Source organism: Corapipo altera, unplaced genomic scaffold (genome assembly GCF_003945725.1).
Source record: "Corapipo altera isolate COAL_440 unplaced genomic scaffold, ASM394572v1 2c, whole genome shotgun sequence".
NCBI classification, from domain to species: Eukaryota; Metazoa; Chordata; class Aves; order Passeriformes; family Pipridae; genus Corapipo; species Corapipo altera.
In genome coordinates this window covers 2,187,963-2,215,003 of record NW_020884923.1, presented here as the reverse complement: position 1 = coordinate 2,215,003, position 27,041 = coordinate 2,187,963, and the positions used below count along the sequence as shown (strand labels likewise).

Below are 27,041 nucleotides of genomic sequence, written 5' to 3'. Positions count from 1 at the left end.
TTTCAGATTGCTGAATAACTAGTTATTTTTGGAAACATTCCAGGTAGTATTAAAAATTAATCGACTCATATTTGGTGTATTGTTTTGAAGTAGCTCAGTCATCAGAATTCCCTAAGAATTTGATTATATTAATATCATACTGCTGCAGCTTGTGGCAAGTCCCATTTCCTAAGGAAATTTTGAGGTGTTATAAAATAAGCCATAGTGCTTTGTTTTTAAACTCCACTGTTGATTAATCTAAGTAAATCTAATACAAAGTGTTATTAGTGCAATGAACTGAACTTCCAAAATATCCATTGTAACTTCAGTTCTGCATTGATCACCATGTGTTCAGCTGGTGCTCCATGGCAGTATGCATGCAGTGCCATTGCTGGGGTTTGCCAGTACAGTGGATTAGAACTCCTAAGAAAGTGCAAGCACCATTTTCTCTTTCACTTCATCTCTGAAAGTGTCTAGTCTATCCAGGAATCAAGGAGTCACTTAACTGCAGTTAACAGAGCTGAGATTTCTGATACAATCTCTTGATCATTCACAGTGCTGTCTCCAAGACTCTCTGCATAAATGGACAAAATTGAGAATGCATCTTGATTTGTGGTATCACTTATGACACTACAGTGATCAATCAAAAATCCAATTTCAATGTATGTTTACAGTCAGTGTTTTATATATTTTGAAACACTGTTTGTAGTTTATAAAATGTACTTTCACCTGGCATAGCACTGAGAACATGTGTGTCTTTGTATAATATCCTGTTGCTGACCACAGTAAAACAAACTTAAACATCTGAACCTAAATTATCACTGCAATACATTTCTTAATAATGGCCTGTAACTCAAAATGGTGATAATTTTCTTGTCTGCATTGCTTTAAACAGGAGGAAATAGAGCCATTTCCTGAAGAACGAGAGAACTTTCTTCAGCAACTGTACAAGTTCATGGAAGACAGAGGTAGGCGTTTTAATTAACAGTACTTTAAAAATTGTATCTGTAAACTAGTAGTGCTTTGCAGTACAGTTTTGGAAATAGGGAGATCGTATTTATCACTTCTGACTTCCCCATGATTTAGAAGATGAGTCTGTCACTTGATTCATTTCCTGAAATACAGTCCCTTAGTTTTGCTTTCACAAAAACATGAATGAGAATATCCACATATATCCTGTTATATTTTGCACATCCTATTATATTTTCTACTGTGTACTTATAGTTTGTATAATCAAACATTTAATCTCCTCAATCATATTAGTTTATATGCTCAGTTTAATAAATTTAAAATACTTAAATAAAATAAAATTTGTTGACACCCCCCTCCACTTTTCAGATCATGGAAAAAAGCATTTACTTTGTACTAGTTTTCTTTTGGGAATCCTGATCACTTAAATGCATGAACATCATCTGTAAAGTAGATTGAAACACTTTTAAAAGCCAGTGCCATTTGCTATATTAAATCTTTATCAGGTATTTAGATGCTGCAAGAAAAGTATAGAGTCTGTTGGCAGGGGTGAGGGTGTTTGTATTTAAATTACTATTATAACTGGTTAAAGAAGCATCTTTTTTTAATGCCATGTGAAGATGAATTGAGGAATGGTTCACAAAAGATGATGGAGTGCTAGCTACTGCTAGTACAGTAGCATAGGAAGTGTCAGCTCTTTGGAGCATTGTGGAATTGTTCCTGGGGAGGGTTGGGTTTTTTGTTTGTTTGCTGTTGTTGTTGGTTGTTTGTTTGTTTTGTTGGGGTGTGTGTGTTTGTTTTGTGGTATGTTTGTTTTATTGCAGTGAAAGGACTGTGCTGGTATTTTTAGATGTAAATGTTTTGGTGGGTGAAATAAAAATAAGTATAATACAGGTAGCAAGAAAAGTTGCATCATTTCTGCATGTTCAGTAATATATGGAAGAATGCATAAATATGTATTAAGTAACATAACCCATTTTCTCTGTAGTTCAGTAATTAAAACTCTTTGAGTTTTAGTTTCATGAAGAGAGAGTACCAGATACATGAGGTGCAGTTTGCAGTACTCTATTTAATAGTGTAGTATTGCATATGATGTGGATTTCAAGTTATTCTGAAAGAAAAAAATACTTCAAAACACTGTAATAACTGTCTTTGTTCCCAGGCACTCCTATTAACAAGCGGCCTGTATTAGGATATAGAAATTTGAATCTCTTCAAATTATTCAGACTTGTACACAAGCTTGGAGGATTTGATAATGTGAGTATTAGTATGATGAGTATTTCAGCGCCTAAAAATCTGAGGATGCTATTTATTATCGTGAAGTAATTAATTGTTTATTATTTTGGGAAGTAGTGATAGAGAAGAACACAGGTGCTCCTCTTAGACAGGAGCTTCAGTTGTATGAAAGTTGAGTACTGTGTCTATGGAAGACACCCTGTAGCTGTATAAAAACTATGCTTTAACATGAATGAGAAACTAGTTGTAGTCTAAATAAATTATATCTACTCAGCATTTTTAATTATAACTGCATAAAATCAGCCAGTATGTGTGTTTTTGTGATACCTTTATCTGACAAATAGTTCCTGACATGTTACCTGAAAGTGAAAGTCACTGCTCAATAAAATCTCAAAGACAAATAATTTAGTTTAAGGTCTGTTGTGAGGCCCTTTCTGTTTATCCTGGGCAGTATATAGAAGAATGTTCTGATTGGGATTGGTCTCGGAGGAGTAATTGAAACATGTGGAATTCATGGCCAAGCAGATTCTGTTAGTGTTTTGAACTGCTTCCCATAAATTTAGCCTGTCAGTTGAGGAGGTATGTTTGTGCAGTGACACCTTTCTGATATACAAGAGAGGATGTAGTACTTGAGTATTGCAGTACATCTGCTCTACCTTCACAGATGGCTAGAAATGAGCATATCACACTGTCATGGAACTTTATCACTGAAGGGTGTATTAAGGATGCAATGAAAGACTGGTAGCCACTGTTTCTGGTGCAGTACTGGCAGGGATAAGTATTGTTAACACTTTGAATTTTTTTCTTTCCAATTTAATTAAAATTCTAGCCATGATAGTCAAGAATTACTTTAAACGTAAAACAAAAATGATGTACTGATTTTTCTGATCTTTATATTTTCTTTGTTTTATTGCCACCTGGAGAGGAAAGCCTGCTGTGGCTTATTGCAATGCTAAATTGCTTAAAGTAATTACATTAGACTACAGCTTGCATTACAGTGAAATACTGTGTGATAAATAGTAATTTTATAGATCGAAGGAAATTACTTATGTTTATTTTCCAAAGTTATAAACTTTGTCGACTTAGTCTTGTGTCAGTGAGTTAATTCAAAAACAATTGCTTCATTTTCTTTAACAGATTGAAAGTGGAGCAGTGTGGAAGCAAGTTTATCAAGATCTTGGAATCCCTGTATTGAATTCAGCTGCGGGATATAATGTTAAATGTGCATACAGAAAGTAAGTAATAAAGCTATGAAGTTTCTGCTAAAAACAGCAGTAGAATGAACTGAAGTGATCCTGTGCTAGTGATAATATACATAAAGTCCATAACTTTTTGGTTATAATACAGTTTTTTAGGTGTTAAACATGTAGTTCATGTTTAGCCTCTCTAGATAGCATGTTCCTTCTTGAATAAAACTTGCTTATCACAGGCAATTTTTTTCTTTTAGATATCTCTATGGTTTTGAAGAGTATTGTACATCAGCTAACATTGAATTTCAAATGGCATTGCCAGAGAAAGTGACGAACAAGCCTTGTAAAGACTGTGAAAAAGAAAAAGAGTTGAAGATGCGTGAAGAACCAGAGCAGGATGCAAAAGATACAAAAGTGGACAAGGATGAGCGCAAGCAGGAGGAAGTAGCAGTAGTACAACAGGAAGAAAAAAAGTTAGCTGAGAATGATAATGAAAGTAAAGAAAACGATAAGCCCTCTGTTCTGGTAATATATTTTAAAGTTCACATTATGTCTTGCTTATAAAGTCAGCTGGTGTGTAATCACCATGAATTACTGTAAAGATTGAAATCTCTGTAATGGATTTAAAATAAGACAAAAACTTGCTGTAAACCTAATTCAGAACGACACATTTGAGCTATATTTATCCCTAGGTGTCTGTTTTTGGGTGATCATGGTGTTTGACTTGTTAGGAAGCAGCTCTAACTTTCCACTTGTTTGGGGAATTCCCACATTAAATGGAGACTAATTAGTGTGTGGCTTTATATAGGTAGTGCACGCTCACAACTAACCTACAGTGCTGATACTTCTGTTGTGCATTTAACTGTGCTTTTAAGTCCTCCTAAATTTTGATTTTAACTCAGTGTTCCAGTGAAACAAGTGAAGCTGTATGAAGACCTGGGCCATACAATGTACGCAAGGTCTAATGTAGTTCAGTGGTCCAGAGAGACTAATGTTTATAGCTTTTCAAAATCCAATGTTGACTTAATGGCTTTAGCAAAGGAAGTTCAGGGCAATAAGCTGATGTGCTGCACTGTACGGGCCTAGCAGTTGCTGTGGAACCAGTGTAGCTCCCAAAGTCAGTGTGCAACACAATTGTAATGCTTCTGCATAGAAGTGGCAGCCAGCTGTCTGCTGGTATTCTCCGAGGTGAATTCCAGATGGGCCAGTACTGATATCTCTGCAACCCAAGTGAAAACCTACTTTCTGGAGTGTTTCTCTTGGGGATTGCTTTGTGGTCCAGGTCTAAGAGCTGCATGCCTGTGTCATTGTGACAAAACGACCTAGGAGACTGGCTGCAACTTTGAAGTTTGTTAGATTTAGTTTAAGATTTTCAGAAGGAAAAACAGCAGAGGTGCTGTAATTTTAGGCCAAGTCCCAGACTCTAAGGGTTCTTTTGCTCTTACAGCTTCAGTGTGTTTTGTCTGCCTTTTCTTAAATCTTTTGTCTTCACCTTATGAGTTAACTAAAGGTTTTATTATCCTAGGGAAACAAAAAAAATTTGCCAGATTCTGTGTATACTCAGCCTGATCAAGAAAAGGACTTAAATGTAATCAAAACTGAAGATGAAACCAAACTGGAAGATAAAGAGGAGGAGAAGATTAAAGACATTGAAAATCCCACAGTAAATGCAGATGCTGAAGAAAAAGAAAAATCGGGGTAAGTTACACTGTTTCTAATCTGATACGACATCTGATATGTATTCATTAAATTTTATTCTTGTAATTTGGACTTCAAATCAGACATGCTGTTGTTAATCAGACTCGTGTCTTCCAGAGTGTTTGTAACTTTATCATGGTTAAACCCATCGAAGTTCATGAATCTATTTTTTAAAAAAAAATGGCAGTATAAGTTTTACAGAGTTCAGGCCTAAATATTTATAAGCTGAGTGAGGAAAGAACGTATAAAGCTTAGGTGACTATGATTTAAGACAAAAATGTTGCAGTCATTGCCAGTAGTATTTTTCTACTTAATTTTTGTTCAAATATATCACAAACTTGTGGTTTCCATCTTTTGCTGTTTGGACAGTGGTGAGTAACACGAGAGAAGATGAAAGTACCTTGCATTACTCAGTTACCAGCTTTGCTATTGAGTAGGCATGATACTGTGTGGAGTCTCTTTTGTGAAGTCCTTCACACAGGTGTTTTAAAAGTAGGAGATTGAAATAATAGGGATGCTCAGAACCATCATATCAATTAATGTGTGTAAGAGATCTCTCATTTCCTTTATGGAATAGCAGATTTTCCTGTTTCAATGCAGGAAAACCCCACAAGTGATTTTCAGCAGCCACATACACACAAAAAACCACAAACTGAATATAGTCCTCGTTGATCCACAGTGTGTGAACAATTTATATTCTTGCAATTAGAGCCCTCATACAGTATGATTTCAGGTGATAAGAACACAAAAATTGCCCTTGGAGGTCAGATCGAAGATCTCTTTTAATAGGATATTTGACTTCAAGAAAAAACACTAAGAGATGCTTTAAGGGAAAAGCTGTTACAAGAGGGAAAGCGTACACCTCCTTATACTTTCACAGCAATCTGTGTTTCAGGGATGTGTTGGTTTTTGTTGAGGTTTTTTTTATACTTAATACCAGATGTTTCCTGACCACTAATTCCCTTGTTCATTCTAGCTGTTTAGTAGATCAGCTGTCTTAATCTTCTGTCTTAATATCATTAACTCTTAGTGCTTTTTCTGGACCATTGAAAGTTGTGGCAGAATGTTTTAGTTCAGTATATTGATTTCTGATGGATTGGTAATAGTTCTTTTTTATTTTATTAAGGGGTTTGATTTTCATAACCGATTCTGGAATGATCCTTTTGTAAAATATTTTTATCTTCCTAAATATTTTCAGTGAGATTCTGTTGGCAATATCCGTAACTCAGAAATGTAGAATACGGAAAAATCAAGTTTACCTGAACTCAGTTACAGAGCTTTTTCTCTTATGGGTGTGATTTCATTTGTGCTGTGTAAACTTTGCTTTTTTAAAGACTAAGTGCTGGACCTTGTTGCGTTTGCAATTTTTAAGGTGAACTTGGTAAATTGGTACTGTAGCAGGTTTGCGAGATTTTCATTATTATTAAAGACTGATTTTACAGTGCTGCTTTCAAAATATTGAGCTAAATAGGTGGAAAACTTTGCACTGATAACAGAACAGCAGCTTTTAAAGTTCCCTAAATTGTGTGTTTGTATGTGTGTATGTCTGTGATGTTAATTTATGATTATTTATATACTTGGAAAGTCCAGTGGCTTAATCCTTACCATGCTACTATAGTAAATGGTATATAAAAGTTTAGAAGCTGCATTTACTTTTCAGTACTCCTTTATTTTTTGGTGGTTTTTTTGTTTGGTTGGGGGGTTTTTTTGTTTTGTTTTTGTGTTTGTTTTTTTTTTTTATTTTTTTTTTTTAGTTCAGTGGGTTTTTTTATCCTGATTCATGTCAAATGACCTTATTTATGACATCAAAAAATGTTATGAGTTTTCCTAGTTTCTTATTTATGAAAACAAAATCTCTAGCAAACACTATTTCCTCTTAATTTTTCCTGGTTTACCTGATGGTAATTTGAATTCTTTTCCCTCTGCTCCTCTTTACTCATCCAGTGAAAAACTCTTTTAATTATTATTTTGCTTTTATGAAAAATGAAAGATTGTAACAAGTTGATTAGAATAGAAAGCGTAAGTCAAAAAAGAGATGTAGGTGGTGATGTGGTCATTGCTGGGAGGTATGTTATGTCTCAAGGAATAATTTAAATTACAAAACTGAAACATTTATAGGAGTTAATTGTAGGTGTTTTTTAAGAAGCAGTACTACAAAAGCGCTGTTAGCATGATTACTTTTCCCTTCTTCTCTCAGAGATTGTTAGGAAGTACAAAATGCACTTGTATCAGCTTTAAAAAGCTTTTAGGTGCCACTGTCATCCTAAATGCTAAACAGTGTTTTTAGCATTTATATCATGATGTTGTAAGGGAATTTTATGGGGCATTATATTAGACACTGTGCTCTCCTGTACCCAACTTTATATATTAGAAGTAACAAAGGTTTTACAGAGGGGGAAATGCTGTGGTTGGAATTCTTTGTTGAAGTGAAATGCAAAATGAAAATAGGTATTTTTGTAGGTAGAAAACTAGTAACACACACCAATACCCAAACATAATCAAAATAGATCAATGTGGACTGAAATTTTGTTGATGTGTTTAAAATATGTTCCTGGAACTTTTTTTGTTATGGACCATCTGTCTTTCACAGTCCTTACCAACTAGCCAAGCAAATGAAATCTAATGTTATCTAAGGCAAACCTGTAGAGTTTGCTGTTTGCATTTGTCTGTAGTGCCTTGGACATCCTCGTGTAGCTTATTTGTCCATAGACGCAAGAAACTTCAAGGAAAGAAAAACTTCTGAGTTTCTTCTTGATGACTTCCTTTTGGGAGGACTGGATGTAATTCCCAGCTTCCAGATCTCAGGAAATATTACTGGAGGCTAGGGTTGTTTATAGGTTTTGTTTCTCTGTGCAATCCCATGTGTCTCAACCCTTTGAGGTTGCTACCAGTTGAATCCTATGGTCCCTTCTGCACAGACTTTACAATATGATGAAGAGGAGGAAAGGCTGAACTTTCTCTTCCTTTCTCCTTCAGAGTGCCTGTTTCTGGCCTGCTTTTGTATCTGTGAACACTGAGAACAGAGTTTCAAAGACAGCTTGCCCTTTATTCTACACATGCTTTCTTATTTGCATTTTGTTTTGGTTTTTTCTGTGTCTAGTGTAAGATACCTGTGCTAGATAAAGATTGTGCAACTTCCAGTCATTAAAACAAATTTTAAAAAAAGGTCAGTAGTGTGTTACTTTTCATGGGTCTTTTTCAATCCATCTCTTTGCATAACGTACAAAAAAGGACTCATGCTTGGCCAACGAATAAACAGAAGAGTTAAAAATCCTCCATCTTTATTCAGAACTTCCGAAGTTCCTGCTAACTTCATGTTGTGGAAGCAAAGGTCTTCAAATGTGACATTGCATAGTTGGTGCACTTTTTCCTTTGTAGCATCTAATATTAATTGTGAACTATTTAAACACTTGACTCAGTCAACAAATTGAGACTTGAGAGTTTTTTCTACACTATAAACAATGTAGTGTTGTGTTTGAATGTGTTCCAAAGAGATTGAGTCCAGGAACCTAGTGGAGTTTTTATAAGGTGTGGCTTTTTTAGTACAAGCTTATAAAATAAAAGCTAGGTTTTTAAAAATTTTGTAGTAGGTAAAGTATGGGAACTGAAGTGTAGGTTAATTGCTATCTAACCAATATTAGTGAGAAAATTTTTTTCCCAGATGATTAATTCAGCTCCCAGTTTTTATTTGTTGGATTTGGGTTTGAAGTTTTTATTGAAATTTTGTTTCATTGACTTTGTGTTTTGTTTTGTTTTTAACACTTTGCTCTGAAGCACCTGGGACAGACCATTGTCAAGAACTTTATACTGAACTGAAAGATTAAATGCTGACAATCTGGTTAATTTTTGCTTTTGAACAAAAATTTACATCAGACTTATATGTTGTCAGACTTAGTACTTGGATTTTTGAGGTGACCGGATAAAATTCTTTGACGTAATCTCAGTTACAGTACATAAAGATTGTAAGAAGCTTTCTTGTGTTTTCCTTCTTTTGGCTGAGGTGCTGCCTTAACCCTAATACCAGAAGGGGTTGCCATCTCTGGATGGCTCTGGATGCTCTTTCTCACCAGACTGTTATTTTCAGTACTCACAAATAGTTCTTCCTTGGTCTTAGGAAACTTTTTGAATTCATTTATTTTTTCTTGAAAACTGTCTGCTTTTTTATATTCTCCAAGGAATGCATGAACAAACATTCTTTAGAAACCTAAACACTTCTGGTTGTCTCATGCTAATGGTTTAAGTCTTCACGGTGTGGTTTTGTGGGGATTGGTACTGTCATATTTTGATAGTATCAAAAGGTGAAAATGATAAATTTCTTTGGCTTAGAGTCTTGAACAGAGTTCAACCATTCATTCACATGCAAGGGAAAAATCTTAATCTTAGAGCTGTTTATATGCATCTTTACGTGCACTAATAGCATTTCCCCTCCTATAAACAGTAGGAGGGAGCTAGGAGTAATAAAAGCAGTAATTGAGAACTAAGTAAAGATGGGCATTGTTCCACATGAAGGATTTTACTAAGGTGTATTACCCTTATAGGTTAAGGGGACTACCTGCTGTGCCTGTGCTGGTGATGGCTGCTGTTTGTACAAGAGTTAAATTTTCTGGAAACACTTACTGGGGATTTTCTGAAAGCAATTTATAATAGAATTATGTAATAGTCAGAAGCTCCATTTCACATATGAGAGATAACAGATTGTTAGAGGCACTGTTTTCTTCAGTTCCTTATCTGTTTAAATGAGATATCAGAGCTTTACGGTGGTGAATCTGAACCAGTGGCAAAAAGGTTAAAATGTTTTGGAATGAAGGAGATTCCATACAGAAGGCATATTTTACAGCTTCTGGATTAGTTGGGAACTATTTACTGAGATAGTTCCAGTGTGATTTAGGTTCATGTGGAACTGGAAGAAGGGAGAGCAGTGTGTCATGTTCATTGCATGTATGGTGTGAACATCTGCTCAGAATTTTAGATTATTGGTGTGTATGCAAAACCAAAAAGCTTATAAAAGCCATACTTAGTTTCATTTATAGGAACATATTTCTATGTTTTTACATGTGATATGTGTTCTATTTATGTATTTCAGCTGTCTTTGTATTAGGAAGGAAGTTTTTGTATAGTCATGTTTTCAGAAACAGTCTAATTGTTTTCTTTTTCTTAATATAGAATACACACTGATAGCAAACATATGTAGTGATTGCTTTTGATGCAGCAATAAGCTGCAAATGATGCAGTACTGAAGTGTAGAGTGGCAGTGTAAATGTACTAGTCCCACGTGTTGAATGGAAGGGAGGCATCTGATATGGAAAAAGTGGTTCTGCCATGGTGTTTTACATAGCTTAAGGTCACTATGAAGGCTGTTTACCATGGTAGCTGTCACTGAGACTTATGTAGTGGACGAGTCTTTAAACATTCATCAGATACTAGATGTTTCCAAGCTGAATGTGAACCAGTGCTGTAAAAATAGAAAGGACTGTACTCTTCAGCCAGACTTTGGAGCCATCTATTATCCTTTTGAGGAATGTTTCAAAATACTTAGCTGAATGATAAGAAGCAATAACATGAAGTACTTTCATCTGTCTTCTCCACAGCAGCAGAGGAATACGCTGGTTACCGAGTACATGCTTGCATTGTTCAAGTGTACTGTACTACAGTCAGATGTGATTCAAATCAAGTTAGTGCCTCTCCTCTTCCCTCAAGACAAGGGACCGTAACTGCACTTACTCAGTTTTTTTGTGTGTGTAGGCAGAAGTCCTTGGAGCTTTTATTTTCAGACTTCCTTTGTAGCTTCAGAGGTGGTGTGGTTTAACCCAGCTGGCAACTACATACCATGCAACCATGCTGACTTCCCCCGTCACCCCAGTGCATCCAAAACAGAGCAGTGTACTAGCTACTAAGGAAAATGAACTCTATCCCAGCCAAAACCAGGACAAGAAGGAAGACAAATACTGATGAATTTTTGAGTGTTTTGTTATTTTGTGTAATTAAAGATGAGATTCTACTGTCATGGCATAAGACAGGTCTTAATGACTTCTGTGCCTTAAACTTAGCGTCACCTTAATACATGGAAGAGACAGAACATCTTTCAGCTCTGTATTATGTGAAGTAGAGGTTAAATTATGCTCTAGGATGAGAAAAAGGAAAAAAAATAAGAGGGAAACAAAAATAGAAGCTAATTGCTAAACTTGAAGTGTCAATTACACTAGAGTTTATTTCTGCTAGTGGTTCAATTAACTGTAATGACTTAATTGAACCAATAATTGAAATAATCTTGCTTCCTCAAGTTTTAGAATAACCCCTGAAAAAAAAAAAAATTCTTGCATATGCTATCTCACCTGCTGTGTGTGCCAGTTTGGTGTGTCAAGGAAAGTGTATTGGAGTAGGGTTAGGTTTGCTGCAAGACGGGGATCCTGGGAGGCAGATGTAATGTTCCAAATCACACCCTGTCTCATGGATTTCACCGGGCTTTGTGACAGCTCTGTGTTTAGCACCAGAGAAAGTGGGTTGAAAGAAGTTTGCATGATACTGCAGTTTCTTTAGTGGTGTAATAACATGCACTGTTTCATCTATTAACAGTGTCTGTTTGTTGATGCACTTAATTGTGGGATTGTTGGTGCTAAATCTTTATATTGACTGAGAATTACCTGCCGTCTCTGTGGTTTTAGCATTTTAGTGATTTCACAATGTCCTTTGGAACTAATGATAAGCAGAATTTAGCAAATCTAAATATTTTAATAGTTTTATTAACAAATACTTTAGCATTTTAATTCATTAATTTCCTGCTTCTGAAGGTTTATGTTCCCAATCTTTGTGAGATGGAGTGGGGATATTGTTTTTAGTCTGTGGTTATAATTTGAAATGCCTTTGAGTCCTGATAAGCTTTCTGATGATACTTCGGATTCTGGAACACAGTTACGCTTGTGTTACTGTGTCTCCTGTAGAGTGTGCATGCACATGTGCTGCTTCCTTGTTTCATCAGCTACTGCTTAGGTTATTAAAATTGTTGCAGCTTTGTGGTAAATATTGCTTGGTGCTGGTTGTAAGTTGAAAATTATTGTTTGCTGCCAAGAGGCTTGTTGGTTGGGGTTTTTTTGCTTGATTTTTAAAATTATTATTATTATTGTTTGTTTGTTTGTTTGTTTGTTTGGGGGGTTTTCCCTTTTTCCCCATGCCCTCCCTGGGGTTTTGACTAAAGAGCATTACAGGAAATCCAGTGTCTCATGGACTAATGAGGTTCTTACTGTGCATGCTGGATGGCTACAGTCACAATTTTCTCTTACAAACCTCTGTTTCATGGTAGTCATGGCTTCTCCTTCATCTGCACTGCCAGGTTTGAGCTATTTATGACCTTCTTAGACAATATCTTTTCTTCCCTGCAACCATTGATATATGTTCTCGGGTTTTGAGTTGGTGTTTTTTTTGTTGTTGTTGTTTTTTGGGTTGTTTGGGTTTTTTGTTTCAGGAGCTATATGAGTGCGTCATTTTTTTCTGCTCCGAAATTATGAATGTTCTTAAAATATCCAGGTTATGATTGCTAACCAAGTCATTCCTCAGAACACTTTTTAATTGCAGCCATCTCTGCTTCCATTTTGCTTTTGCTTCCTGACATGCCCTCCACCTATGTACAGCCTGCTGTTTGTATCTATTTGACCATCCAAGTTATTCAACGTCACAATGAGGCTTCCATCTCTTCCAGATGGTACCAATTTCTGGTATTGTCATGGAGTCTTTGTAGAATATCTTTTGGGACACCAAGAAACCTACAGGGTCATTAAGATGAGAGTGACTGCAAATTTGTCCAGCTTCCGAAGAGCCACTGGCACCGTACTTGCCAGTGTTTGGAAAATCCTGACTCTCCCTCATAGGCATGCTTTTCTTTGCAGACAGCATTCAAGGATTGTGCCCCTAGTTCTTGGAGAAAAAAGAATTGGCAAATTTGGTTCATTGCAGTTTGCAAAAGTCTGCGTACTAACGGGAAATCACAAGCACATCTTGTTCTCGGAGCAGTGGTGACTTCACTCCTGATGCTAAGTTTTTTAGCTTTTGTATGATAGTACCTGTTAAACTGAAGTTAATCAGGAGTTTTGATTTAGTGCAGCAGAGAGTATAATTTAAAAGCATTTAAATTACTAGTTGGTGGTTTCTGTTGTTAGCTGCGGAATTCTGTTCAGGAATTTTTCATCTTAGTCTTTGGGCACTTTTATTCATGATTTCTTTGGGAAGTAAATTTTGCCATATGATGTGTAGTGGAGGTCAAGTGAGCTTTCAAAGCTCATTTATTTATGTTGCATTTTTAACTCAGGTGATTTTTAACTTCACCAGCAAAGTAGTTCACTGCAAGTATATAATAATTTAAAAGTCTTGACCATCCAGAATTAAACCGTATAGTCCATGCCATGTATATCTGGACAGATATCTCTTCCATGACTTGGTATAGTTAATATACCAACAAAGGGATTTTTTAGCATTTCTCATTGTGTATGCACATGTATGTATATAATTATATATTTATGTGTGTCTGTGCATATATATATATGTGACAGCTTTCATTTCTGAAGTAATTTCATTAAATCAGTGTGATTACACTACAGTTGAATTTAGCATATTGTTCTGACTTTTCTTTTACCAGCTAATTCCTGCAGTTTTACTTCCGCAAAGAAGCATTTGAATAACTAAAATGCTATTGATCCTTTTACAGAGCAAAAGTAGCTTGGTTTATCTGAGTATTTTCTACTGAAGATGTTACAGAAAGGTTTAGATTATTAATACAGATGTGTGTGTTTGTGAGGTTAATTTAAGTATTGGCGTGAATCAGACTAGGAGCAACTTACCTTTTCTTACTCAAACTGTAATACATCCAAACATACCTGTTGCATGTATCAGATTTTTGAATTATTAGCAGGCAACAGTTATCGTGAATTTAGTCAGTAGCTAAATCTGTTTTGTTTTGCACAGTGTGGGATTAGAATGATAGGAGGGCTAATAATACTAATATATATAGTTGTTTGAGATTAAAAGATATTTTCCCCTTTATCTTTTATAATGCAGTCTGCCTCTTTAAGTTGATTGCAGATAATTTTCAGATCATTGGACAGCCTATAGTTACCACAGACTGAGACTAGCAAGATTCGTGGGTTCTTACTGCTTCTGAAAATTAGTCCAAATATCTAAAAATGGATTCAAAATTAGCTTACTTCTGAAAACAGTGAACACCTGCTTGTGTATTTATATAATAATTAAGTGCAAGTTTGACATATTTAGAAGACCTTCAGCGTAATTGGCAAGGAGTGACAAGGTCAGAAATTAGCACAGCTTTCTTAATTTGCTAATAAACTCAAGTAAGATGTTGGGGATTTTTTTGCCTAAAATTTGGTTTTGGTTGCAGTCATTTCAAGATGTTGCGATTGAGTTTATTTATTGTAAAAAAGCAAGGATTTTTTTGACAAGCAAGTTTCAAGAAGCATTAGTGAAACTTGTAGGTTGAAAAATGGAATTAAGGAAACTTTATATTGAAATGGATAAGTTTTAACTGAAAAAAATTACGTTTAACAAAGAGACTGCATGAAAGAATCATATAAAGATGAGTTTGAACAACTTCTCCTCATACAGATTTTGATGGATTTTTTTTTTTCTTTGAGTCATTTTTGCACCTTACAGTCACTGGATTTTGTATGTGTTACTATATCCTATTTTGCTGATGTTACTCAGCTGTAATACAGTTTCACATATTTGGAGCCTCCTGTTTCCCACTCTCTAATGCATCCACAATATTTATCAATATATGTGGTTTGGAACTGAAAAGCTTATGAAGTATCTCATATTAACTCTACAATTTTTTAAACCTTTCAAGAGATGACACGAATAAGGAAGAAGATGAAGATGAAGAAGAAGCAGAGGAGGAGGAAGAGGAGGAGGAGGAGGAGGAAGAAGACAACAATAACAATGAGGAAGAAGAGTTTGAATGCTATCCACCAGGCATGAAAGTCCAAGTGCGGTATGGAAGAGGGAAAAATCAAAAAATGTATGAAGCTAGTATTAAAGATTCTGACATCGAAGGTGGAGAAGTCCTTTACTTGGTGCACTACTGTGGATGGAACGTGAGGTAACTTGAGTTTTAGTTAGTGATTACTTCTTGAATTACTTCTCAAATACACTTATGATTTTTAAAACCTAAATTAATAGACATCTGGAGTCCTAAACTTTTAGCATTGGTGTTCTATGAAGGTCACTGTACTGTATGAAACTATTAGATTTTTAGCGCTATATGAATGCAGCACTTTAGTTACTTAGAAAATCATCTTAAAACTACTTGTTCAAAGAAGGCTTCATTTGTTCCCCATCTTTCTTTTTGCTCTCTCCAGTGACAGTTCACTCTTTCACAGAATCCTCCTCTGGCTTTCTTAAGCCAATTTTATCTCATAAAATATTTGAATAGTGTACTTAGCTGAGGCTGTATACTCTTGTCAGTGAAGCACAGAGTACACTACCAGTATGATATTTAACAGGAGAATGACAAGATTCTTAGTGGCAAATTAGTGTGCAGCAAATAATTGCATTTCATCAGGTCCAGTTTCCCCCTCCCCTTCTTTCCTCTGAGGCTGCCTTAAAGCTTCCAAACAAGTCTCTTCTTAGTCTAGTGGCATCTTACGGTTTTTTTTAATATAAACAGGAGTATATGCCTTTTTATTGTCTTTAGTCTAGCATTAATAGAAATAAGTCGACATATTCTTATATTTTTCCCATTTCAGACCTCTTTTTTGCCATTTAAAACTTAAAGCAACTTTGAAAACAGTAGAGAAAACCAATGTTTTTGAGCAGCTTATAAGCATATCTGCTTCTTTCCTTATTTTCAGTGTACCTGCTCATTGTCTTTAGCTGTTATTAACTTTATTACTGTCTTTATAGATCTGTAAAAAAACCCAAACCCCACAAATCTGAGACAAATCAGCTAGACATTTTCTTTACTTATTTTTCCTTTTCTGAAAAAGCTGAGGTTCTTGTGACCATCTGTCATCTGGACACGCTACCTCTGACCAAGAGGGCAGGACAAATGTCATTTATTCAGTTCTAGCAAGATCTGCTATCAAAGGTAACAGTTAGAGAAATGTGATGCTTCTCTTCCTCCCTTGAATTCACCTCTTTACATCTAGGCCTGGTGATTTCCAGGAGCACCTAAACCACTACTGAGGAGGAAAGTCTCACTGTCGCCAGTTTTGATACTGATCGTTTGTAGAATTTTGGTCTACATCTACACTGATCTTCAGAAATAGGGTCTTTGACATAAACTGTCTTCAGGCAACATTTGTAAGCATAGTGGGCTGTGAAGTCAAGACATGAGGGGAGATGCAGCCTGCTCAAGGTGGGATCTGACTTGCATTTTGGCCCTTATTGGGGAGGACTCCCTTGGGAGTGCAAGTTGCTGAAACTTCATTCTACTCGCTGAGGATTACTTTGTGTAACCATTCCAAGGGATTTCTTGCTTTTAAACTCTTGTTTTGGAATTCGCATGTAAACATAGAAGTTCTTTTTCTTTTTGAGCAAATGTCATGCTACGCATATTATACATGCTGTGAGGTGACATGATCAGATTTTTGTTTGAGCAATACTACTTCAAATCTGAAGAAATGAGAAGTCAAAAATGAGCCTTCTTCACCTTGGAGATCCCAGCACTCCCATTCTCAAAGGAGAAATCAAGATTCTGATTTTTTAATTCTGCATTTTAAACAAATACCCATATTGGTATCAGAGGCATTATTTCTGTGACTAGGATATGTTTGATAAGAAAAACATTTTTAGTAAACTTGCACTCATTTAAGAATTAAGAAACGTTGTTTGATCTTTCTGACAGCAGGACTTGCATTTATATTTTTATGTGGTGTTTTAAAAGAGCCCTCTGAAAGACTCTGGGGGAGCAGGACTGTTCACTGAAAAATATATCAGCAATTGAGATTTAGCTATGGGACTGTGTGCGGACTCTGCTAAATGTGGCTAATTTTTTTTAAATCAAGTAAAATTACTTACAGTTTTGAATTTGACAGAGTGGATAAGCCTGAGCTTAAGGCATTATCTAAATACTTCAGTATTTTAGTATTGTGAAGACTAGTCTCACAAGATGTAATAGCTTGATTTAGCTTTTGGTCAGTCATAACCTGGAAAAATAACTGCCTTGCTTGGATAGGAAGCAATTCCTTCCTCTCCTTAATCATTGTAGCTTACTTAGCAGGGACAAATACTGTATGTACAAGTACAGTGATGTACCAAACTAGGATTTTCTAATTATCTACGGCTTTTTTAATTCTGTCATTCTCCTACCCCTAAAAGGTTGACTTTCCTGTTTCCACTTTTGGTCAGTATACCATTTAATGACCCGTTCTTTAAACCCTACAAGTTTGAGCAGAAGTCCTAAATAGCTACTAATGTTTCTTATCACGATTTAATTTCAATATCAGTCTGAGATTCAGAATAACTGTGTGTGGGGGGCAAGGGAGCGTGTTCACATGCCTTGGGGTACTTGGAATGGAATTTGGTAACTTGATATTCATCTTTTTTAGTTTTTGGAGGTTTTTAATGCTCTGGAACCAGAGACAACAACTGTGGAACTTCTTTTTTTTTTCTTTTTTTTAAGAGTAAATAGGAAGTACAGAAGCTGTACAGCTTTACGCTAAAGGATCTTGTTGTTAGCTCCTGAGATTCAAGTGATATGTGTCTCTGATAAACGTAAAGAATGGCAGTTCAGTGGAGCCTGACTTGTAGTGAAAGGGAACGGTAGAAATCTCTACCCTGAGAGACCTGCTTATGTTATCATGTGTTAACCAATAAAAGCAGAGAAACACAGAGAAATTGTGTTTCTTCTAATAGACCAGTAATGTTTTGAATTACATGTGCTCTGTGTGGAACTAAAACTTCTTTGGGGCCTACAGTGCCAGTTCCTTCTGTTTTAATTTTAATCTTCAGCTACCAGTGCAAAAAAAAGTTCATTTTATAAGTGCTTGAGGTGAATTTCTTCTGCAGCACATTCCCAGTCATTAAAGGGTGCATATTTAAAAAGCATTTAGATTGTTTAAAAACTGTGGGTCATTATGGTACAACATCACAAGGCTTGTTATTCTTGAAGGTTTCAACTGTTTAAAGCTAAGACTTACTATTTTCAACATTCCTTTCTTTCCTTCCTTCAGAAATCTGCATGTGAAAATGCTAATTTCTGTCTCAGTTAGCTGAACCGTTACTTCATGTATGAATTTTATACTTAACTATCAACCACTGAAATTTAATGCGTAGCAAAATTCCTGGTTCTGGAAAATAATGTATGTCATGGAGGAGGCAGGGGCAGAATTATTTAAAAAAAAATTAGTGAAATTAAACAAACCAGAATCTTTAACTAATATTCCAGTATTCGGGTGTCACACTAACTCTTCTCCTTTCTTTGATCACAGCCAAATTAAATACTTGGTTTTTCCGTGTTAGCAGCTACCGAGAGTTTATTGGAACTTTTCAGTGAATTTGCCAAGACTTGCTAGTTCCTTAAGGTCACTTGTCTTCCTGAGAAAGTGGTACCTTTGATAGTATACATCTAGTCGGGAAAAGCATGCTTTTCTCCTTATTTCCCCTCTAGTACTTCTGGGGAGGATTGACTGTGCAATCTTTGAGAGTATGTTGTGATGTATTTTAGCTTGCAAGTAGTACATATGATGTAATAGAATCAGTACATACTGTGATGGAAAGGGCCAATTATTTTTTCTGCTATACAGCTATTCATTTCATTTTAGCTTTTTTTCTTCCTTCCTGTTTAAACTCCGCTTTCCAGCAGCCATTCATTTTAACCGGTAGGGCAGAAAAGCTTCTCTCCTTACTGGCTCTTCTTTGTCTTCATTTTGGTAAGGCAAAGGGGATGTTCCTTATTGAAGGCATTTCAGGTTTTCATATGAAACCTGATTAAAAAAAATAGGTAAATAATAATTTCATATTACATCCCTCCTCTTGGTTCTCAAAAAAATCTGTGCAAACTCTTTAAGAGCAGTTCCCCATCTTTTCTCTCTCATCTCTGCACCCACCTACTCACTTTAGGGTGGCGATGCAAGTAAGTGTGAAAGACAGCATTGTAGTAAAACAACCCAGGTCTTCTGAAAGCACATACTTCTTGTAATGAGAGCTGAAGAGCTTTTTTCATAATATTTTTGGGTTTATTTTGTTTTGTGAACAGACTGTCTAAAGCAAGATTATTGATGAAGTAAGTTTTCATATTTTAGCAGGTACAATTCCAGAAAGACTCTAGTCTGAGTCACACACCCCATTTAAATGCACCTTTCAGAGTGCCTCTGTGTCATGCAGTAGAGGAAAAAGTAATTTAGGATCAGGTTGTCGGCTGTTGCTTGGGATGTATCCTTTTTGCAGGATCTGTTTCAGCCTGGGGTCTCACTGTCGCAGGTTTAGGCAAACCATATGCATCTGATGTGTGAATAGTGAAAGGAGCTGTGTGATGCAAAGGTGTGAAGTGTGGGCAGCTCATTCCCTGGAGAAGATGTGAGATTTCTGTGACACTGGGCCTCTTTGCAGGGTCTGTCTGTTTCTCGTGCAGTCAGGAGTAAAACAGGATATGCTCTGGCCAGGAACTATGACTGTCACACATGTGCTCCTTGAGATGAGGGCTTGTGTGACCACTGCTTCTAATACGTAACATTTAAGGCCCTGTGGTATGTACAGATATTCTCTTCAGATTTTGCACATCTCCTTTGCTTTTGGGTGCCCCCGTGTCTATCAGCTGCCACCCCAAAAGGCACTGCAGTTACTGTGAATCACAGACAGTGTGGGCTGTGCACAGACTTTGCATAGGGGCAAGATTGTTTTCTTGCTGGAAATGCATAGAATGAGTGAATACAAATTTTGTATTCCAGTATGGTTGAGGCAGAAAGGACACTGTCAGAATCATCACTTTTCACCGTCTTTGTCAAGTCCTAGTGCTGTTTTCCTGTGAGCATTTAGACCTAATAAAATAGTCTTACCTGTCTGTGGGTCACAAAGTCCATTTGGCAGTCACTTAGTAGTATTCCTTGTGGAAAGAATGTCTTTGACTTGAAGAAAGATTGCTTCACATAGAGTTTACCACAGTCTCATAGAATATGGGATTTTTCCATATTGGGAAACTTTGCAGAGTTATATTCCAGTTTTGGAGAGAAACTATTTATTGACCTTTCCCCTGGTAATGACAGTATAATAGTACAATGACAGTGGTATCTGCAGCAGTATAGGCAGTCTTGGTATGTCATAGTCTGCATGGTCTGCTGCAAGATTTTGTGGTTTTTATGTCACAGAGAAGGGAAAAAAAAGCCCAACAAATTGTTTTGGAAAACTGTTTTTAAGAGATGACTGATACTTCATTTTTCACTGTATTATTATGTGAAATTTAAGTTAATAAAATACATTATTGAGCTTCTGAAATACTTTGCATAAATCTTAACTTAGCATATACATGAAAGCAAGTTGGAAACGGGCACGTTTTTCTCTATATGTTTTTGAATTTATGTGTCACCGCTGTGGATATAATTGGCAGTGTTGCAAAGAAGCTGAATTGGGGCTGTGTCAGTAGTCATTGTATATATAAAAATGGTGGAAAGTCAGCATGGTCATGAGTGCATTGTGCTTGACTCCATCTTGTACTAGTTGTCTAAGGGTGTGTGGTTTGGGTTTTTAGGTCTTTAGTGGTGGTGGTTTTTTTGAAGTTGTTTTTTTCCCCCCCTCTATTCTCATGTTTACCTAGAGGGGCCAGAATTTGTTTGTATGTTAATACATAGTATTTTTTAACTGACCTATTTCTTATGCAGATGGTTCTTGAATTCACAGTTGTAGTAAAACAGCTGATTATAATTGGGAGAAAAAAATTGATTTAATTGATTCTTGAGTTTTTTTCAGAAATACACAATGAATCTGGCAAGTACAGTACCATAGTTACAGTATATTACTAAAAATGTACTTCTTTAGTCCTGGATTTGTATTTAACAGGGTTAGTCTTAGATAGTAAGATGCCTGTTGTTAATATCTTGCCACTATTTAGTATGTTTCTGTCTTGTATCATTCTGATACAAAATGGAAATATTTAACTGAAAAGGAATTGAAAAGTGTTACTGTGGAGTCAATGACTCAAAAGTTAGTGTCTCCAAAAGGTTAGTCACTCAAAATATCACTTTGCAGGCATGTGGGATCAAAAGAGTTTATTAACTGGTCACATTTTATGCAGTTGTAAGAATTTATTGTTAAGGTTTTACAGTGTGTGTGTACATATATATATATATATAAATATAAATGAAGGGATACCTCTTTGAGGTCCATAAAGATTTGTCATTCAGGTAGTTTGTTTTATCTTTATACATGGATTTCCTCTTGTTCAGTGCAGACTGGAAAAATAGCAGATTTTGCAGTTACTCTTCAGTGTAAAAAAAACTTCAATCCTCTGAACCTTAGCTGAAACTTCACAGATTTGAAAAGTACGCAAGTTACTTGATTCAAATTCCAATTCTGTTTTTATGTTCCTACTAATTCTCTTTTTTGTTGATTAAATTTCTCATATGATGTCGTGCTTATCTGCTTAAAATCATAAACGTGTACAATTTCTTTTTGTGTTTAGGTATGATGAATGGATAAAGGCAGACAAGATAGTGAGGCCAGCTGATAAAAATGTACCAAAAATTAAGCATCGAAAGAAAATAAAGGTAGTTTTTCTCCCTTTTCTCCCTGGTTCCCCCCAACTTTGGTTTGATACATACTTCAGTAATCCCCACCTCCCTTCCTGACCTTTAGATTGGCCTACAAATGCTTGACAGGGAAAGCGACTTCGTAGGCTTCTAAAAACAGATACTGTTTTCATGGAGGTTTTGGTTTTGCTCTTTGGGGTGGGGAAGCTTCTCTTTCCTTCTTTCCTGTATTTTTTAATTAAATGTACTTTATGCATTTACAGAAAACAAATGAAAAGGATCCAAATTTTTATCAGTGTTGGGAGCCAGCTCAGGGGGTGAAATTTCTGAGCTCCCTGATTCTGGAGAGCAAACATATGACTAGTCTGTGTGCATGGGACTTTATAATTTTATTGCCAAGCATTTCTTCCAAAATTCATTCTTTTACAACTGATATTTAGGCTTAGGTGGTGATACATTCCTTAGACTGTGAGCTGCAAGGAAGCTTTTCCTTCTGCCACAGATACTGGCACTCTTCCTACCCCCTGCCCAGCATCTTCAGAACCTGACAGCTGCCCTGCCACTGCTGAGCCTGGCATCCTGTGGTGCCATTGCTCCTAGAGCACTGGCTGTGTTTGCTTTCCAGTTTGTTTTAGTATTGGCAAAGTCCCTGTCTTCAGTAGAAAGGTCTTGGCACGGAACACAGAAAGGTATTCGTAATCTTTCGAAGAGGGGAGCTTTTCTTCAGAGGTTGAATGTTAAAGATAACTGTAAATATTGTGTAATTGTAATCTTTGTTAAGATGTGTGGTCATATGCAACGTTTGTTATTTTTTTTTAAATCTTTTCTTTCGCCTAGAATAAAACTGACAGAGAGAAGGAAGAGAAGTATTCTCCTAAACCCTCTAAATTGCGACGTTTGTCAAAACCCCCCTTTCACACCAGCACATCACCAGAGACTGGGTCCAAACTTGACAGCACTGAAGCCAAAAATACTGAACAAGCTCCAGTTAAATCAATAGAAATTACTTCTGTGATTAATGGACTACAAGGTATTGTACTATGAAGTTTTCTAATTCTGTAAATGGCCTTTAAACAGGAGTAAATGTCAGTGTAGAACAACTGATGCAACTGAACACTTAGCCAGTGTTTGTCTGGCTAATTATAACATTATCTTCAGAAATAACCCTTGGACAAAAGCAATGTTGGCAGTTTCTGAAAACAGGTAGTGTGGATTCAGTGTGTCAGCAGTCAGTTACATTCTATGTGTTGCCATCCTCTTTTTGTTTGATATAGAGCAAAGAATTTTTGCTTCCTACCTAATGTGTAAACTTTCAATTTTTGATTTATCTAACTTTTAGGACCCATTATTTTTAATTTTTTTTTGCCTTGAAAAACAGAACTAATAAAGCTAGGTTTCACATCAGCTTGTCTGTCGTTGCTAACACTGTTTGCCCCTTCCCACACATTTACAGCAGGATTATAATAACTGGTTGCTTCTCTTTATCCTTAGTTTAGAGTTGTTTCTCTTTATCCTTTAGCCTCCAGAGAAAGAAATTATATGGTGTAGGTAGTTTGGGTTATCACAGATTTTTGTGGGAATTATGTGAATTTAATAATCTTTCAGACTTATTTGAACTTGGCTGACACTGGCCACTGGGTTCCAAAATTGTAGGTGGAATATCAGTCAACATAATCTATGAAGCTTCATTTCCTTAGGAAATGAGAAACAAAAAAGCAATTAGTGGTGACACTATTATTAGTGCTATAATTAATCTGTAATTAACTTTACAAATCAAGGAGTTATATGTATATATATATTTGAGCCAATTCCCATATTTCTCCTTGTATTCATACCTTTTCCCATTGAATGGGATTGCTGATGATTCCTTCTCCACTGTATTTTTGTTCTTCTTTTCTTTATTGCTGACCCCAAATGTTCTTGCTGTTGTGCTACACTCTTGTTGTCCATTTGTTTCTCTAAGTTCCGTCCATTATTGCTTTCACTTCCTTTTTCCAGCCTTGTCATCAGGTTGGTTTGTTAGAGAGTATCCAATGTGTGTGTGGTCATTCTGTCCTTTAGACTGTGGATTTTCCAGGGAAAATGATGTCTCTGTTCTAGGCTTTGGAAAAAAGGCAGATAATGGTAGTATTTGTAACCTGTAAGAAAATGTAAGCACATCTTTCAGTCCCTGGTTTGGGTAATTATGCAGAAGTTTGTGTTTTATGGATTGATGCACTCTATGCTTTCTCCACCTCTTCAGAAATTCCTGGAGATGTACTGTATAATACAGAATCTTCCTAGTTTCTAATCTAGCCATTATACCTTAAGTTTTTGAACTCTTCCAGAGGTACCATTTAAGCAATATACTGCTAAAGATTACTATAGCATGTCTTCATATCTGTAGAGTTTTCTTCAGTTGGATTTTTTTTTTTGGTAATAATTCTTTGTAACCAGAATCAAGACAAACTTTTCTTGTTTTGTTTTTCTTTTTCTTTTTTTTTTTTTTATTTTGGATTTACTTTTAATTAGCTTCTGAAAGTTCTGATGATAGCGAGCACGAAGATGACCAAAGTGCCCCGAATGTACATGCTGATGGCAAAGAGGAATCTCAGCCTGAAGCTGTAAGCCAAGATAAAAATGAACTCCGTCTAAAAGAAGAACAGAGCGGCTCATCCCTCCCAGAAGAAACTAAAGCTCTTACAGATGCAGGAGTGCCCAAGTCAGTATCCAAGTCTCCTGAAAGACTGAGAAAAGAGATGGAAGAGTTATCTGAAGACAGTGACTCCGATGGAGAAGATGAAGCTACAAAGAAGAGAAAGGATGTAAAAAAGGAGATAGTGGATAAAACAGCAAAACCACAAGTGAAACGTGGTAAACGAAGACACTGTGTTGCAGAGGAATCTTTGAAGACAGTGTCACCTAATAGAAAGGATGAGAAGTCCAAAAACAAAGACTCCCTTAGTTTAGAAAACAGCAGTAACAGCTCCTCGGATGAAGATGAGGAAGACAAATCTAAACTGAAAATCACTCCAACGAAAAAGTACAATGGACTAGAGGAGAAAAGGAAGTCTTTACGGACAAGTACTTTCTATTCCGGATTTTCTGAAGTGGGAGAGAAAAGAATAAAGCTTCTAAATAACTCTGATGAAAGACTTCAGAACACCAGAGCAAAGGATCGAAAAGATGTCTGGTCAAGTATTCAAGGGCAATGGCCGAAGAAAACACTGAAGGAACTGTTCTCAGACTCTGACACTGAGGCTGCCGCCTCCCCTCCACATGCTGCTCCCGAGGATGCTGCAGCAGAGGAGCAGCTTCAGACTCTTGCAGAAGAAGGTATTTCTTTGCCTAGCTGTGAACTTGAAAAATCTTTGCCGGCTAGTGTGGATGTGAAACCTGTTGAGGAGAAACCGACTGAAGTGGGTGAGAAGAAAGTTGAATTTCCAAGCAGTGGCAGCAATTCAGTGCTAAATACTCCTCCTACAACTCCTGAGTCGCCTTCCTCTGTAACCGTAACGGAGTCCAGTAGACATCAGTCCAGTGTCACTGTCTCTGAGACGCTGCCACCAAATCAAGAAGAAATACGAAGCATCAAAAGTGAAACAGATAGCACAATAGAGGTGGACAGTGTGGCAGGGGAACTGCAAGACCTCCAGTCTGAGGGAAATATTTCTCCAACAGGTTTTGATGCCAGTGTCAGCTCCAGTAGTAGTAATCAACCAGAGCCAGAGCATGCTGAAAAAGGTAAAGGAAAGGGTAAACAGAGCATTTTTAGCATTGCTGATGTGTTTGCATTCTGTTGTGGTTATGCTGCAGGGAAGTTAGCTGTTGGAGGAACAGTAGCCTGCTGTCCATTTCAAATATGTGGAAATAGCTTAATGATTAAGTGAATAAATATGATCTGCCAAGAAGTTTATTGGCCTTCCATTAAAAAGAAAATGGTGATGGTGTCAATGAGGGATAAAGTATGTAAGAATGAAGTTTTTACTAGACATGGCAAGAAAAGCCCAGAGCAAACAGTAATAGCTTGTGTAAGGCATATTTATTGTAGCAAGATGGAAGTATTTTAAACACCCTCCTCAGAAGTAGAAGAAGAAGATTTTTGCATAAAATTTGATTCTCTGTAAGGTGTGTATTTGGAGGTAGAAAGCCCTCTTGCTGCTAGGCTGCTTAGGCAGCCATTTCAAACTTGTATTTTTTTAGAACATTAACTTCATAAGATTCATGTCAAGCTGATAACAAGTATTGACCTTTTTAGCTATGTTTAGCTATCAGATGTGATTTTGCAGATTGAAGTTCCTATCTTGAAACCACTAGAGAAAAGGGGATAATAAACATGACCAACACTTGTGCACATGATATCAGTGTAGTGCTGCCTGCTTTTTAACTGTTGGCAAGATCCAAAAGCTTTTTTTCTGAAAGTAGCTGGCTCTTTTACAGTTCATGAAAAGTACAGCTACTTTCACTGTGTTGTATTGCCTAAAAATTGTGAACATAAAGGAAGAAAAATGCATTTAGGCTATAATCCTGAGATAAAAGTGGTTTCTTCATCTCAGTAGATTTCAGTTAATCGTTAACTAATTTTGCTCAAAATGCCCTTAAGCGATATGATCTTCAGCATTCTTTTGGAAATGTTCTTCTGAAAATATGCAACAAAATGTGTTTCCTTAAACAAAGGAGAGAGTTTGGAAGAGATGAATGTGTAGCCCTCAATAAACACACCTGTATTGCATTGTTAATTATAGCTGCAAAGGTTTAGAACTTAATTTGTTTGCTTTTTTATATGAAAGCAATTTATTGCCACTTAAAAGAAGTTTTACACTATTGTACAAGATTACTTTTACATGCCTTAGACTTCAGCTTCCTCTCTGATTTTGTTGCCTGCTTCAGAAAATTGGGTTCCTTAATTTAAATTGTTTTATTATAGGGGTAATTTTTAATCTGTAGGTCACATGGCTGGGAAACAACATTTGAACAACTCCTAAAACACTCTCTTTTAGCATGTGTACTAGAATTCTTTTATCTTCCTTTTCTACTTTTTCCCCTTGTAGTCACAAATACCAGTAGACTTTTTCCCTTGGTTTTTTTGGTTTGCCTTCCTTTTTTGGTGGCTTTTTTTAAAAATTATCTAAGATTTTAATACTTTCAATTAACATAACTACTGATCACAAGTGATGGCTTCACTTTTTTTCTCACAGCTTCCAAATACAACAAACTTTTAAAAACATTTTTCAGTTCCAGTAGGTCTTGATAACTTTTCTAGTAAATGTAATCCTTTTTAATTTACAGTATTCAAAAAATAATAAAT

The 27,041-nt window shown here is 36.2% G+C and overlaps 1 protein-coding gene across 5 annotated transcripts in view; it reads left to right on the top strand.

The window, feature by feature from the left end:
* The window catches only part of ARID4B (AT-rich interaction domain 4B), an 88,946-nt gene that overhangs the window by 54,033 nt on the left and 7,872 nt on the right, over positions 1–27,041 (top strand). For 4 of the 5 annotated variants that reach the window (XM_027657286.1, XM_027657287.1, XM_027657290.1 and 1 more), the window contains 9 exons: positions 875–947; positions 2,111–2,205; positions 3,322–3,419; positions 3,632–3,899; positions 4,900–5,072; positions 14,920–15,171; positions 21,688–21,772; positions 22,592–22,784; positions 24,266–25,477. In XM_027657286.1, the coding sequence (XP_027513087.1) occupies positions 875–947; positions 2,111–2,205; positions 3,322–3,419; positions 3,632–3,899; positions 4,900–5,072; positions 14,920–15,171; positions 21,688–21,772; positions 22,592–22,784; positions 24,266–25,477 (2,449 nt within the window). The remainder of the gene's footprint in view (positions 1–874; positions 948–2,110; positions 2,206–3,321; positions 3,420–3,631; positions 3,900–4,899; positions 5,073–14,919; positions 15,172–21,687; positions 21,773–22,591; positions 22,785–24,265; positions 25,478–27,041) is intronic. The other variant, XM_027657285.1, reaches the window with a different exon arrangement.